The sequence below is a fragment of the Molossus molossus genome, unplaced genomic scaffold (genome assembly GCF_014108415.1).
Source record: "Molossus molossus isolate mMolMol1 unplaced genomic scaffold, mMolMol1.p scaffold_m16_p_3, whole genome shotgun sequence".
Taxonomy (NCBI): Eukaryota; Metazoa; Chordata; class Mammalia; order Chiroptera; family Molossidae; genus Molossus; species Molossus molossus.
This window is the reverse complement of record NW_023425366.1, coordinates 41,720,023-41,737,182: the sequence shown is the minus strand read 5'-3', so window position 1 is coordinate 41,737,182 and position 17,160 is coordinate 41,720,023. Positions and strand designations below refer to the sequence as shown.

The 17,160-nt window shown below is 37.2% G+C and overlaps 1 protein-coding gene and 1 non-coding gene across 4 annotated transcripts in view; both read right to left on the bottom strand.

Annotated features, from left to right (window-relative positions):
- The window catches only part of IPO11 (importin 11), a 211,150-nt gene that overhangs the window by 154,304 nt on the left and 39,686 nt on the right, over positions 1 to 17,160 (bottom strand). For all 3 annotated transcript variants that reach the window (XM_036279398.1, XM_036279399.1, XM_036279400.1), the window contains 3 exons: positions 12,481 to 12,553; positions 10,801 to 11,004; positions 3,225 to 3,357 (listed from right to left, as the gene is read on the bottom strand). In XM_036279398.1, coding sequence (XP_036135291.1) covers positions 3,225 to 3,357; positions 10,801 to 11,004; positions 12,481 to 12,553 — 410 coding nt within the window. The remainder of the gene's footprint in view (positions 1 to 3,224; positions 3,358 to 10,800; positions 11,005 to 12,480; positions 12,554 to 17,160) is intronic.
- LOC118642971 lies at positions 3,884 to 3,992 on the bottom strand. Its single transcript, XR_004961878.1, has one exon. It is a non-coding gene; the product is annotated as a U6 spliceosomal RNA (small nuclear RNA).

Below are 17,160 nucleotides of genomic sequence, written 5' to 3'. Positions count from 1 at the left end.
TTATAATCCTTACATTTAACAGATTCAAAAAGGTAACCTCTAATCATTGCTCGGTTTACTAAGTGGGAAAGATGGAACTAAAGCCAAGTTCTTCTGACTCAAAAGCATTGTTCTCATCATAACTATTTATGTTTCTAAAACTATATTGCAAAATTTAGCTTAATTTCTATAACTGTCAGTACTTCTCACCTGCAATAATCCCTTATCGGTTGAAATTGAGAAGGTTACCTTTCTGTATTCCATAAACTTTAAACTATGCCTTAAAAGTGATCAGAACGCTTCATTCAGTCTTAGGGTACATTAATGAAAATACAGGATCTCCTAAAAGGGATATAAAAATTACTCTATTTCCAAATATGGAATAGACTATAGTGCTAAATTTTAAGCATCACATTTTATGAATAAATTGGTGTACATAAGGGAGACTAGAAGGATAATAGATCTGAAGTAAGATCTAGATTTAAATCATAGCTCAAATGTCTATAACTATATTGTTTTGGGAAACTTTTCTCAAGCTCACATTCCTTATCTGTAAAATGTGGCTAATAAGTCCTACCTCATAGGATTATTAAAGAATTTAGTAGTACCATATATGTAAAACACTTAGCACAATTCAGTAACTGAATGGCAGCATACGAGACTACAAAATTTAAAGTCACTTCATTTTGAGAAAACAACTTTACATACAGCATTTCTATCTATGTCAGCGTTCATGAGGTGAAGTCTAAAGCAGCATATTAAGAATCAGTTTAGAATGCACCTATCTACAAGACCAACAATTTCATACATCAATTATGTACACTCAAAAGCTACTACATCCTAACAGAAGTAAATTGGGTTCAAACTTATCCTTTATTCTGGATGTGTCCTTTCGTACCAAAGGACCTTGGCCCATACTACCTGGGAGGGTCCTTTTTTCCTGCCTTCAATGCCTAGTTAACTTTGATTTTATGATTTTGATTCAAACTTCACTTTGTCAGGGAAGTCTTTTCTGACCACATTATCATTATCCTAACTATCAGTAAGGCCCCTGCCACAGATGTCATTTTACATGTATTTGTGTGGTCATTTCATTATGTGTGTCTCCCCAGTGCCAACTACCTGCCTATAAATTTGTTGAATAATAAATGTCTAAAACATACTAAATGCAAATAGGTGTAAACTCAGAGATTATATGTAACAAAAACTCCAGTCCTAAGACTTTCTTACATCATAACAGGATACAAATGTATAGCTGGAGAGAACAAGTGTTTTAAAGAAAAATGTGATGGGATTTTTTTTCCCCAGCTCAAATGCCTTAGAAATGCTAATGTGTACCTATAACCTTGAGATGGGAAGGTACTGAAAAGCTTACAGCAGGCTAATATAGAGTAGGGCTATAATCTTTTTATAGGAGTTAAGCTCTGAAATCAGTAAAGCAAGACAAGTCTATAATCAAAAGAACTCATGAAAATCCCTTAATCATTAAATTCAGAAATTACAACTTTATTATATTACCTTGTATCAGTTTCTGATTCTTTCTGAGTTTACATCTTTCTCTAAAGCATTTGTATTTCTTCCTCAAGAATGTTGACAAAACCATACTTGTATAACCACCTGTACAATGGATTTTATTTGTTAACAGTCCTTTAAATTCATTCACTTTTGTGCACAAGGTTCACCAAAATGTGCTGAGGGTTTGGGTTTTGTGCATCCACTGTCTGGTTAATATAAGTAACAGTAGTGCCAAGAGTATGATGGCATCTTAAGGTACTAGAGTAGGTATGATAAAAGGCCTTGTGAATAAAACAAAAGGATGCTAAATGAGCTATAGTAAAAGAAAACTAAAGTCTGCTTGAGATCAAACTAAGAAACACAAACTAAAAGAGCCTTAGCAATAAGAACAGAAGGAGAGAGACTAGACCACAAAGAGAACAAACCAAGCGAGTGTTTTAAAAAGATATGGAAATAGCCCAAGTGTCCATCAATAGATGAGTGGATAAAAAAGCTGTGGTACATTTAACAACGAAATACTATATGGCTGTAAGAAAGATCTCTTACTCTTTGAGACAACATGGAGAGACCTGGAGAGTATTATGCTAAGCAAAATAAGCTAATCAGAGAGAGACAAATATCACATGGTCTCACTTATTTGTGGAATATAATGAACAAAACAGACCCAGAGACATAGAAGTAGGGTACAGACTGACAAATCTCAGAAGCAGGGGACAGGGGGGAGGGAATAGATAAACCAAAGAACTTATATGGACTTATGCATAACCATGGACATAGACAACAATCTGGGTGGAGGGTAGGGCAGGATCAGGAGGAGGGTGTCATTGAATGAAAAAGGAGAAACATCTGTAACAAAAATAAATGAATAAAAAATAAGTAAAATAAAAAGGAAAGGAATCTCAAAATACATGAAAGATAAAAAACTCAGCTCAGGGAAAGTAACAATGGAGATTTTTGCTAAGAGAATGCTTTATCCTGGCCAGGTAGCTCAGTTGGTTGAAGCACCGTCCCGACACCAAAAGATTGTGGGTTCAATTCCTGGCCAGGGCACATACCTAGGTTGCGGGTTCAAATCCCAGTCAGGAACATATAGGAGGCAACCGATTGGTGTTTCTCTCTCATATTGATGTTTTTCTCTCTCTCCCTTGCTCTCTCTCTAAAAAAAAAAAATCAATAAAAACATATCCTTGGGCAAAGATTAAAAAAGAAAGAGAGAATGAGAGAATGCCTACATGCAAAGCACAGGAAAACACAGGCCAAGATGATACCGCATCAGGTACTGTCTAAAATCTAAGTGAGCCTGAGGTACAAGCAAGCAAGACGGAACCTGAGCTCTCAGGGCGGGAAAAGCTGGGACAAAGAGCTCAACTAAGACTTTTGGATAAGCGAGTTGGCATGACAATAGGGTAGGAGCTCTTAACATTCCATACATGAGAAATATAAAGTAGAAGAAAAGGAAAGTACAAGTACTTGAAAGGCATGTATTCAGAGCCATGAGACAACAATAATGTGAACAAAACCATTGCACACTTTCATCAATTAGAGTAAAGGAAGAGCTACTGTCATAAAAAAAACACACACACATTTCAAATACGCTCTTGTCTCTGAGGGAGACATTAACTTCTATTCTCTCAGTGAGACTAGGAACAGAAAATCCATCCAGAAGAACTATTTGGTGACTATTCTGAAGTATGTCATTTCAAAAATGAACACATGAAGTTTAACGGTACCTTTCAAAGATAGCAGGGTTCGTTCCAGTGAATTTAGAACTACAGCTTCATTGCCAGAAGAAACTTGTTGAAGGAATGTGTCTGTGTGGTGATTCCACAGAGAGCAGGCAAAATTATAAATTCCAGAAGCTAACTGCAAAGAAATATCAACAAATTTGTTCACATTATAGATTTCAGTAACCAATTAGACTTACATGGTAATACATTTCAGTTTTTAAATTGAACATTTTCAATGAGATTTGAAATAGTCAAGAGTCACCTATCACAATGTTTCAAACTTTTTAAGCCAAAATGCACAGTAGCGAATATAGTTTATACATTGGCCGCTGCTATGAACACACACACACACCCCTAAAATACTAATTTCCTGAAACAATACTAAGCCAGATGCCTACATATAGTCTGATATTCTCCTTTTCCTTTTTTTTAAATTTTTTTTCTTTATTGAGACGGAGAGGGAGAGAGACAGAAACACCAGTGAGAGAGAACATCAATTGGCCACCTCCTGCATGCCCCTCACTGAGGATTTGGCCCACAACCTGGGCATGTGCTCTGAACAGGAATAGAACCGCAACCTCTTAGTGCCTGGGTCGACGCTCAATTACCGAGCCACACCAGCCAGGCTTGTCTGATATTTTCTATTTATACTCCCCCCACCCCCAAATATGGAATGCTTCACGAATTGCGTGTCATCACCCTTGCACAGGGGCTAGGCTAATCTTCTCTGTATCGTTCCAATTTTATTATATGTGCTGCCTAAGCAAGCACTCTATTTACGCTTTTTATCTTCTGCTTACTGATGGCAATACTCGGTTTTTAAAACAAGAACTTATGGACTGTCACTGAGTATATCAGATAAGTAATTATACTTAAAAATACGAAGGAGTCTAATTTCTGTGTCTTACAAGTTTTACCCATACTGTTTTTGGGCATTTGGAGCCAGAAACATAAAATCCACACTGCTTCTCAGGCTGCTTTTCTAACATGTACTGCTATGGGCTGCAGTTAGCCTCTGCCTCCCAGGCTGAGGCAGAGCCATCTTCCAGTGGCAGCTTCAGTTTTTTTCCACAAGGTCTATGACTAATCTAGCTGAGTCTACATGACCATGTTATTGATCTGAAAATCAGATGAAAGTACATATGACTAGTTAGTATTAACATATTTCAGAACATTTTCTTACTCATGACGTAAGCCTATCATTTCAACTAATAAAACATTATATTTATAATAATGTTCAATATCAGAAACCAGTAAGAAATGCAGTTCTGTAAGTATAACAATATTTCTATGGAAAAAAACTAATTCCATTTTCATTATTTTAATTAAGTAATTTTAATAGTCTGTGCTTACACATGTAAGGAAACAGCTTTGACACATCATCCCAGTGACTGCACGTATCTACACAGTCCACACAGGCACAGGCCTGAGCCTCAGCTAGTCTGAGTACTGGCAGAGCATACTGCGATCCTCCTGGAACACAAGAGGATGAAAGGCAGGCAAGAAACTGCTAAACTTATCTCCTGCTCACTTTCCTAGCTCCTCTGTTAGGTTCTTATGAGACAGTTTCTCCTCATGTCCTGGGTTCTGATAAGGTGTAAGGCCTTCTTTCCCAACCCCCTCAGAATAGAGCTGCAGAAAATAAAACCACTTAGTTACAGTCTAGAATTGGCTCCTCAGCAATTGGGCCTCCCACAATGTATACCATAGTCATTCAGCCCTATTGCTTTGTTCATTGTTTTCTTTATTGAGTCTGACATGTAGTGATATATAGATATAGATATAGATATAGATATAGATATAGATATAGATATAGATATAGATATAGATACATAGATACAGATATATAGATATAGATGGATAGAGACAGAGATAGAGATAAAGATATACGTGAAAAACATACATTATTTATACCTTAAATTTCCTTTCTTTCATAGACTTTGTATTGTTATTTTAATTGTACTTAATGTCAAATTTTTATATTTAGGTTTGAACGCAAAGCATAGTATTTTATAGAAAATGAATTCATTTTTGTGTCAAATCAAACTCAGTTTTGCTACTGCAAAACAATTTTCTCTCAACTATTGTTTTTGTAATTTGTGACCCCTGAAAAGAAATTACCTTACTGTGGAAGGAAAACAGGATATAAAAATTGTTGGGACACATGGAAAAACAGACAGCAGTTTTAAGTGTATACTGCACTACTTTGCAATAGCAACTAGCTCAACCATGAGCTTACTTTTTTTAAAATGTAGAACACTAATTTAGTAGATGAAGACCATCTTGGCATTACAGTAAACATTTATTTAAAGAAAAATGTTCCTGTATTTCAGATTACCAAAATAATAGGGGCCACTTCATTAATTAGCAAAATTGCTTTTTATAATAATGTCTTCCCACATACACTACCTTCAATTAAACTACACATCTTATACCTCAAGCCCATCAGACAAAATTGCCCGCCTAGTCTACACTATGCTCCATATTTCCAGGTTCAACTACTCTATTCCAAAATGAAAGGTACTGAGCTGAATTTTTTTCCAGGTATATTGAGTTTTGCATATCTTCCCAAACCTCCTGTTTTTCAAAGTTTAACACTATATTACACTTGGAAATCTAACAAATATCTAAAAACAAGTCTCCTTTTCTATTGTTTATTCACTTAACAAACAGTTACAGAGAAATACCACCTGGATGCATTCTTCTGGGCTTGGTAGTAGGGCTATAATAAAGCTACAGTCCTCCCTCATAAAACTCAGTGTAATAGATCTCAGAATGGTAAGTTAAGAATTGTAACTTAGGTCCAGCCGGTGTGGCTCAGTGGTTGAACACTGACCCATGCACCAAGAGGTCGCCAGTTCGAGTCCCAGTCAGGACACATGCCCATGTTGTCGGCGTGATCTCCAGTGGGGGTCATGCAGGACGCAGCCAATCCATGTTCTGTCATCAATGTTTCTCTCTCTCTCCCTCTCTCTCTCTCTCTCTCACTTCCTCTCTCTAAAATCAATGAAGAGGAAAAAAATTTTTTTATAAATTTTAACTCAGTACAATGTAATAAAAACTGTGCTAAAAGTAAGTACAAGATGCTAGGTAGACCTATATATTATTCTATATGGAGAGGAAATAGCCCCACACTATATGAAAACACAATAAGAAAGCTGAAGTGGTCTCAAAGCTAACTCAAACAAACTATCCAGAATAAGGTCCCTGATTAGGTAAAATCTAGATATTACCTTGGCAAAATATAAATACCTGAAAACCAAGATACCACATTAGGAGTGCACAACTTGACAAATTCAAACTAAATATTAAGACTTCTATAGAAGGGTAATAAAAAGTAAATGTACCACAGATTTTTTTTTTTTTTTTTATCCTCACCCGAGGACATTTTTCCATTTTTTGTACAGATAGAGTGGGAGGGAGAGAGAGGAAGGGAGAGAGAGAGAGAAACATCGACGTGAAGGGACACATCGAGTGGCTGCCACCCGCACGACCAACCAGGGCCGGGGACAAACTGCAACCGAAGTACGTGCCCTTAGTGGGAACCGAACCCGGGTCTCTCTGGACCGCAGGCCAACGCTCTAACCGCTGAGCCAAACTGGCCAGGGCTGTACCACAGATTATTCTAGATATTTAACTTTTATACGAAAAGCTTCCAATATAAAAGCAAATGGAAAAACGTAGATGTGATATAAACATAGGTTGAAATGATGTAATTTGATAAAAGGGGCCACAAACCAAGGAATGTGAGTGGTCTCCAGAAGCTAGAAAGGCAAGGAAGTAGACTGTCCCCTTAAAGCCACCAGAAAAAACACAGCCATCGTGACAGCTTGATTTTAGACTTCTGACTTAAGAACTAAATAAATCTAATGATGCAGATGACTGTCAAAGAGAACTTAGAAAACTGAAGTTCGAATCCATTATTTTTTTGAAACATGTTTTTACTGATTTGAGAGAGAGAAAAAGGTAGACAGAGAGAAAGAGAGAGAAACATCGATGAGAGAGAAACATCAACATGGATCAGCTCCCTTCTGCACACACCTCCCTGGGGATCGAGCCTCCAACCTGGACACAGGTTCTGACCAGGAATCTAACTGGCAACTCTTGGTACATGGGTCAACTCTCAACCACTGAGCCATGCCAGCTGGGATAAATCTATTATTTTTGGATCAAGGCACGCCAGATTGCTTAAAGAGGAAGAAAATATTTTAATGGCTTGTCAACAAATATATAAGGAAGAATGACTTCAAAAGAAAGGCAGGAAGACATAAGAAGAATTAACCCTACAGAAAATGAACTAGAGATAAAACTCCTCTGAATCAAAGGAAGACATTGCCCTCTGAAAAGTGAAAAAGGTGCAGTCAAGAATAATTTCTTCCCAAAATATTTTATGTTTATGTCATTATTCCATACATATTTGAAATATCAAGCTTCTACGTATTTTAATAACAATTAAGTCACAGGATTAAAGGAAGATGTATTTCACGGGGGGGGGGGGGGGGCGGCGCAAAGGGAACTAATGTACTGCCCTGGCTGGTGTGGTTCACTTGGTTGGGCATCACCCCATGCACCAAAAGGTGGCCAGTTCAATTCCTGGCTGGGGCACATGCCTGGGTTGCAGGTTCAATCCCCAGTGGAGGGTGTGCGGGAGGTAGCTGATCAGTGTTTCTCTCTCACATCAATGTTTCTCTCTCTCCCTTCCCCTCTAAAATCAATAATAAAAAAAGGGGGAGCCCTGGCCGGTTTGGCTCAGCGGTTAGAGCGTCGGCCTGCGGTCGGGAGAGGCCCAGGTTCGGTTCCCGCTGGGGGCATGTATCTCGGTTGCAGTTTGTCCCCGGCCCTGGTTGGTCGTGCAGGTGGCAGCCACTCAATGTGTCCCTTTCACGTCGATGTTTCTCTCTCTCTCCCTCCCACTCTATCTGTGCAAAGAATGGAAAAATGTCCTCGGGTGAGGATTAAAAAAAAAAAAAGTGGGGGGGTGGGAATGGACAAAATAAAGATAAGAAATATCAACAAGAAATTCATAAAAAGACTTGAGAGAATAACCTGTGCATTTCTTTAGTCCTAATTAGATATAAAGCAAAAGTGACAAGAATTTCAAAAGCAACCTTTTTTTTTTAAATCCTCACCGGAGGATATTTTCTCAAATATCTTCAGATAGAGTGGGACAGAGGAGAGCAAAAGAGAGAAACATCAATGTGAGAGGGATACATCAATTGGTTGCCTCCCACATGATCCCAACCAGGGCCGGGAACAAACCGCAACCGAAGTACATGCCCTTGGCTGGAACCGAATCCGCAACTCTTTGGTCCACAGACCGACGCTATAACTGCTAAGCCAAACTGGCCAGGGCTTCAAAAGCAACCTTTAACAAAAAAAACTTCTCACTCAGCATCCTCAGTAAACATAAAATTCACTATTTAAAATCACTGGGTTAAAAATAAAGAGGACATGCCCTGGCCGGTTTGGCTCAGCGGATAGAGCATTGGCCTGTGGTCCAGAGAGACCTGGGTTCGGTTCCAGCTAAGGGTACGTACCTCGGTTGCAGTTTGTACCCAGCCCTGGTTGGGTCGTGCGCGTGGCAACCACTCAATGTGTCCCTTTCACATCAATGTTTCTCTCTCTCTCTCTCTCCCCCTCCCACTCTACCTGAACAAAAAATGGAAAAGTGTCCTTGGGTGAGGATAAAAAAAAATAAAATAAAAAAATAAAGAGGACATAATTGGTCCTGGCTTAAACTTAGTGTATATAAGAATCACCTGGGGCCTGGCCTGTGTGGCTCAGTGGACTGAGTATCCGCCTATGGACTGAGAGGTCCTGGTTCAATTACTGGTCCGAGCACATGCCAAAGTTGCAGGCTGGATCCCCAGCACGGGGAGTGAAGGAGGCAGCTGATCGATGTTATCTCTTGTCACATCAATGTTTCTAACTCTCTTTCCTTCCCTCTCTCTCTCTAAAAAAATCAATAAAACTATATTTAAAAAAAGAATCACCTGCGGCTCTGGCCAGTTTGGTTCAATGGTTAAAGCATCAGATGAAAGGGTCGTGGGTTCTCACAGGTTCAATTCCCAGTCAAGGGCTTGAACCTGGGTTGCAAGTTTGATCCCTAGCCCCAGTCAGGCTCGTACAGGAGGCAACCAACTGAGGTGTCTCTCTGTTGTTGATGTTTCTCTCTCTCCCTCAAAAAACAAAAACAAAAAAAAACAATCAATGGAAAAATATCCTCAGGTGAGGATAAAAAAAAAAAAGGATCACCTGGGGAGTCAAATGCACATTCCCAAGCTCTATCCTCAAAATAAGGATTCCAAAGAAATCAAGAACACTGTTAAAAATACTTTGAGACTCACCAGTGTTACACGGTGCAGTCTAAAATGTGAGGTTAAACAAAAGGAAAATCGCTGTTTTGGTAGGTCGACAGTCAAATAAAAAAGTACCAAAGCAACTGAACGGAGAAAGGAAAGTCTTTTCAACTAATGATGCTAAAACACCCAATAAAACTACTGCCCCCACAATTATGTCAGACCCTTCCCACATCTGCCCTACATTCACCCATTTCCTTTACCACCGCTTCATTTAAGAGCTTTATCACTTCAGCCTGGCCCATGTGGCTCAGTAGACTGAGTGTCATCTCATGGACTGAGAAGTCCTGGTTCGTTTCCCAGTGAGGGCACATGCCCGGGTTGCGGGCTCAATCCCCAATAGGGGGCATGCAGGAAGCATCCAATTGATGTTTCTCTCTCACATCGATGTTTCTATCTCTCTCTCTAAAAAAAAATCAACTAAAACATTTTTTTTTTTTTTTAAAAAAGAGCTTTACCATTTCATCTGAACTACCTCAATGGCCTTAAACCAGTCTCTTTGCCTTCACACTGTTCTCCACCAACCAATTCCCCTCTCTGGCAGTGAAGTGCTCTTATGGTCAGATCACCATCCAGCTTAAAATCTTTCAGATATTACTTATTATTTTCAACCTTTTGAGGTCCATCAGAAAAAATTCAGACTCTTACAATAAAATATTTAGGTAAAAATTATAAATGTTTTTACAATCAAACCTGGGTTTTCGAAAGTCTCCCATCTAGAACAATTCACTTCTCAACCTAACAACCCTTTCATACTGATACCTGCATGATCAGTCATGCATCTCCCAGGAGACAAAGAAGAGAATACATGAGTATGAGTCAGTTTACAGCTATTAACAGCTCAGGAAAATTGTGCTGTGAATACCTTCATGGGTTTTTTGCTTTTGTTGATGCTTATTATTATTATTACATTTTCATTTTCTACTGTACATTTCCTTTCCTTTTTGTTAAATTTTCATTTACATTTCATGCCCTTTTTGTTTTTAAAGTGTTTATTTATAGATTAAACAGTACATTAGACAATTCTGTATATAAGAACATTTAAAACTGGGAATAATTTTGGGGATCTGGAACAAACTAATTCAATTCACATTATTTCTAGTGGGAAAAAGTGCTTTGGTTTTTGAACAGCCTTCTGGAATGAATTAAGTTCGAGAACCAGGGTTCCACTGAATATAAGCAGCATGGTTTTCATAATCAGATTATGTTAAGTTACTTACATCATAAAACAGTTTTCTATCAGCAGCCAGACGTTTAGAGGCCAAAGTCTTGGTAACATGATAGAAGGTAAGTAATGCTCTGTGCTGTCGAAGATCATCTTGGACTTTCACAGACTCTATAAGAGTGGGAATCAGTTCAGGCCACTGTCTGGGACAGTCCAATCGAGCAACTTTTGCAATCAGCACTGCAATCTGAGTTGCGATCTGGAGGGGAAAAAATAATCATCAGAAATAAACACATGTAATCAAAGTAATGGATAAGAAATGCATTCATATTTGAAAGTTACCTTTTTTGTTAATTATACATATGACCCAAATGAATAAAATATTCACAAAACAACTGCTTACGATAGTGGTTCTCAAAGTGTGATCTATGAAATTCAGGGTGGAGGGAGCCAAAATCCTTCTAGGATCCAGGAGGCCTTCCCTTTCTCACTAACAAATTTTCTTCAAATAACTTCAACTAAAATAATATATTGCAATGGAGAAAATAAAGAAGCAGATATAAAAATGTAGATGCCTTCTTTTAAAATAGTCAGACACTAAAGAAATATGCAAAAATGCAGAACAATGCAATTCTTCTCATTAAATTATCTATTGTTTTGAGAAATAGCTAGCAACCTAGGCATGTGCCCTGACCAGGAATCAAATCGGGACCTCTCAGTCTATGGGACAATGCTCAATCCACTGAGCCACACCAGCCAGGCAGGGCTATCGTTCATTTTTTAAAATTCTATTTATGTTAACAAGTAATGGTTTTATTATTTTTAACTAAAAAATAAATATTTACAATTGTTTTCATTTTAATTTCTAATTCAGTAAAATATCAACTTTATACAAGCCTTTGGCAGTTACAAGGAACTTCTAAGATCACAAAGTTTGACAATCACTGACTGACCTAAGAATAGAAATGAACATCAAATATTAGGTATTTAAATAATAATATTTGTTCAGATCAGTCTTTCTCAAATGCTGGCTGACAGAACATCTAACCAATGGTTTACCTCTCTATCACCCAAACCTTTCCTAATCACCTCCTGCCCCAATCCTCTCCATCTTCCCCCATCTCTGTAAGGAACCGAAAGCAAAAAACTGGGATAATATAAATAAATTAAGATAAAGCCGCATTGGATACATGACCAAATATAGTGTGCTTTGTATCCATAAGCTAAACTTATTTGATTATTTGATTCTTAGGAGAAATATCTCACTATTAAAAAAAAAAAGAGTGTACAGTTTACTATCTATCCCCAACATAGTGAGAACTAAAAATGTGATGGGTGAAAAAAATAGACAAAAACCCGAATTCATCCTATTGTTTACATAAAGAAGGGAGGGATGATCTAAATCATTAAATTTAACTTCTATGCAGTTAAGACTACAAATATAGAGACATTTGCTTTCAAAGTTAGCTCAAAATCTGAGGAAGTTTAAAAAGTATACAAGTATATCTTAAAATGACTTCTGAGTTCTAAAACATTAATATCCAAATCTAACCAAAATTCTTAACAGCTAGAAATGAAACGCAAAAGTAAAAACCAACAGAAGTGTATATAAACATCACAAATGGACATTATGTAATAAGATTTTATTTTTAATGCCAAGAAACAAAATTAGTTTGGAAAAGAAGCAAAAACCAAAGTAAGAGGAAGAATAATTAGCATTCATTTTCTCACTAACCTGGTTTATTGGTTCATTGAAGTTGGTGATTAGCCCTGCACGCAACGTAGACTTCTCCTCCTCTGAGAGAGCACTAAAAAAGGATATATTTATTATGCAAGAGAATGCTACCTAACAGTAAATGAAAGTAAGCACTACTGTGAATTTTAAAAACAAAAGGCCTTTTAAACAAGGTGTCTCTGATTGTTTTTAGTAAATAAATAAAATTATTGCCATTACTTGTACGTTGGCACATCAAGTAATTTAAAAGCATAATACTCCTTCACAATTGAATAAATAGGAAGCATAAAATAGTAAGCCACAGAAAATAAGACAAATCCACAGTAATGAATGTGATTTTTTTTCCTTTTTTCATCACCATTTATCCCCCATACCCTGCTCCATCCTCACCTACCCATCCTTGCCCCTACAATCATCACACTGTTGTCTATGTCCATGAATCCTTTCTCTTTTTCTCTTTTTTGCTCAATGCCTCCACCTACCCCAACACACCCCTCCCCCCAAAGCTGTCTGTCTGCTCTCTATGAGTCTATCTCTATTTTGCTTCTTAGTTCAATGTGTTCATTAGATTCCACATATGAGTGAAATCATATGGTACTTACCTTTCTCTGATAGGCTTATTTATTTAGCATAGTGAATGTGATATTTTGATGTTTGCTTTTACTGATGTATACAAATAGTTGTAAACAATTAATGGTTGGCAAAAAAAAAAAAAAAAAATGTGTAAGTAATAATTAGTCTTCCACTGACTTCTTTTATGAAATCTGACTGAGGTTATTCTATGAGGAGAGTGATCAGGAATCAAAGGATGTTTGGGATGGAAGTCTTACTAGAAATCAACTAATTTAAAAATCTTTCATTTTACATATTTATAAAGGATAAATTCAAAACTAATATTTTTTACTACAAATGGAAGGAAACTAAACAGCAAAAGGACAGGGATAGAGAATATTCACTGCATAAGATTGTATACATTTTGCTTTTTGAACTACATGAATGTTTAGTTTATACATAATTTAAATTTTAAATCTCTCATTTTAAGGTTTTCTATTCTGACAGATGAATCGTCCCAATAAAATTAGCTATAAAAGTTGTAGAGAATTAAAAACAAGTTTTAAGACATCTGCTGAGGTGAACTGTGTTCCTGCAAAAAGATTATGTTCAAGTGCTAATCTCAAGAATCTGACTGTGACCTTACTTGGAAACTGGGGTTTTACAGATCTCATCAAGTTAAAATGAGATTAGGGTTAATACTGGATTAGGGTGGCCCTAATCCAGGGACTGGTGCCCTTTATAAGGAGAAGAAATTTGGACAGAGACACAAAGGAGACATTGAGAAGTCTACGTGATGATGGAGGCAGACATCGGAGTGCGCAGCTTCAAGATAAGGAGCACCAAGGAAGCAGACTACAACCGGAGCTAAAAATATACAAGGAATGATTCTGCCCTAAAGCCTTCAGAGAGAGCACAGCTCTGCCAAGCACCTTAATTTTAGACTTCTAGCCTCCTGAACTGTGGAGAATACACTTCTACCATTTAACTTACCCAGTTCATGGTAGTTTGTTACAACAGCCCTAGGGAACTAATACAGCATCTAAAAACAATGCAGGCAGCCAGGATTTAAGAGGCCCGCTGTGAGGTATTTGCCCACAAGAAATCAAGCTGAAAGTAGAAGCTAACAGACTAAAGAGCTAAGGAGAGTTCTCACAGTGCTGGAAAGACAAAAACTGAAGTTGAGAGCCCACCAAGGCAATTATTTGGTAAACCCCCAAAAGCTTGCAGTAGAAACTCCAGGAAGGCTAAAAGTAAGGGGGGATAAAGAGTAAACTAGCCACAGACCACCCTCAACTAGATCATGGTTGAAGTCATATTGTATTTGCTTGCCTGGAGAAAATTAAATTCTCTCTGGAGAAAGGTAACAGAATTCAAGCCTCTCCAATTTCCCCTATCCAACGTTCAGCACTCAATGAAAATTTATAAGGCATACTAAAAAAAAAAAAAAAAAACAGGAAAAAAAGACAAATCAAAATACAAATAGAATCAGGAGAAACAGACACTGTAATTATTAAAATTTTTTAAATGATTACATTCAAGAAAATAGGTAAAAGATGGAGAAAACTGAAATCTGTTTTTGTTTTTGTTTTGTTTTGTTTTAAAATACCAAAGGGGAAGCCTAGAACTGATAAACACAATAAGTGAAATAAAGGGTAAGTGAAAAATAGTTCACTGGGAAAAAAATCCAGACTGAAGCATAATGAGAAAAACAGAACTTTTGCTTTTGAGAGTGTCCATTTACAGTGTACAATTTAAAAAGTACTAAGGCTCGGCCAGAATGGTTCAGTAGTTGAGTATCAACCCATGCACCAAGAGGTCGCCGGTTCAATTCCTGGTCAGGGCACATGCCCAGGTTGTGGGTCCAATCCCCAGTGGGGGGCATGCAGGAGGCAGCCAATCGATATTCTCGCTCATCAATGTTTCTATCCCTCTCTCCCTCTCCCTTCCTCTCTCTCTAAAATAAAGAAAGGGAAAAAAAGAGTACTAAGGGCCTGGGTGGCTCAGTTGGTTGAACATCATTCTATAAAACAAAAGATTGCGGGTTCGATCCCCAGTCAGGGCAAGTATGAGAGACAACCGATTAAGGTTTTTCTCTCACATCAGTGTTTATTTTTTCCTCTCTCTCTCTCTCTCTCTCTCTCTCTCTCTCTTTCTCCCCCACCCCCTTCTTTTCTCTAAAATCAATACACATATCCTAGGGCAAGAATTTAAATAAAACAAAATATATACTAAAGGCAGTTCTTCAGGCAAAAGACAAATGGACCCAGGTGGAAGCCTGGCAAACACTGAAAGAAATGAAAACACTAGAAAGGTACATTTAAATTAATAATGCTGGCAAAACAGTATAAAATAGATTCTTGTGGAGTTTAAAGCATGTGTAGAATTAAAGTACTCAACAAGAGCATAAAAGACAGGAAGGCATAAATGAAGTTAAAGTATTATAAAGTTCTTTCATTATCTGGAAAAAAGTAAAGTACTAATCTAAAGTTAGTCTCTAATAAGTCAAGGATTCATGTTATAATCACTAGGAAAATCACTTGAGTAATAAAAGTGTCCTAATCTTGCAGAAAGAAAAACAGAGTAACAACTAGTTCAAAGGTAGGTAAGAAAGAAAATGGCGGGAGGGAGAGAAGGACAGATATCAGACAGAAACAAAGAGAGGATGGTAGACTTAAACTCCAACTTAAATAGCAGATAGTAGACTTAACCCCAACTTTATCAGTAATTACATTAAATGTTAATGGACATAATACTAAACTTAAGAGACATTTATTAGATTGGATAAAAACAAAACCCAACTATTTGATACTTATATAAGAAACATTATGAATGGAACACAAAGAAATATTACAAGAAGGAGCAGAGCCCTGGCCAGTTGCTAAGTGGTTAGAGCATCGACCAGCAGACCAATGAGTTGCAGGTTCAATTCCAGCCAAGGGCACATACCTAGGTTGCGGTTCATCCCCGGCCCTGTTCGGGTCGTGTGGGAGGCAACCAGTTGATGTGGCTCTATCACATCAATGTTTTTCTCTGTCTATCCCTCCCTTCCACTCTATCTGATGATAGGTGGAAAAGTATCCTTGAGTGAAGAATAAAAAGAAGCAGAGAAAGACATACCATGCAACCGTAAGATGGCTGGTATGGCTCTATTAAAATCAGAAAAACTAGACTTTAGGCCAAAACACATTGCTAGAGATAAGAGGAACATTTCATAATTAAGACAAGGTCTATTCAGGAGATAATAACCCTGAACTTTGATCCTATAATATAGTCTCAATAGATAGAAAGCAAAAAATAAGAATGAAACAAAGAAATATGTGAATCCAAATCATATTTGAAGATAAACACAGACCTCTCAGTAAATAATGGTAAAAGCACAAAATCAGTAAGGATATAGAAGACTTATAGCATAATTAATAAATCTGACCTAAGGTATATTAAAAAAACAACAACATTATAATCCACAATGGCAAAACCCACATTCCTTTCAAATGCACACAAAATGTTTATATCATATGCTGGGATCATAAAAGAAGACAGCACATTTTAAAGAATGAAATCAGTAACAAAACAGTAACTAAAAAGCCTCACATGTTTAGAAATTAGGCTATATACTTCTAATTGACCCATGGGTCTAAAAAGAAGTCGCAGGAGAAATTTTAAAATCTTTCTAACTGAATAGTAATGAAAATACTACATATCAAGGCTTGTGAAACTAAACCAAAGCCACGATTAATAAGAAAAGCCTCAATGCTTTAAATACACATTTAAGAAGAAAAACTGAAAATCAATTACCTAAGCTTTCATCTCAAAAAGCTAGAAAAAGAACAGCAAGTTAAATCTAAAAAAGTAACAGAAAATACAACATCTTGTACAATAACTACAACAAAGATAACCAAATAAGCCAGTATAACAAAACAGAGAATCAGAAACAGATCCATACACATAAAGTGCCTGATTTATAACAAAGGAACCACTGAAATGTGATAGGGAAAGAATACACAGTGCTGCCTCTACTTCACATACAAACCTTACACAGAAATCACTTCCAGATAGATCATACACCTAAATGTGAAAAATAAAACAAAGCTTCTAGCAGAAAACACAGAATATTTTCATGACCTT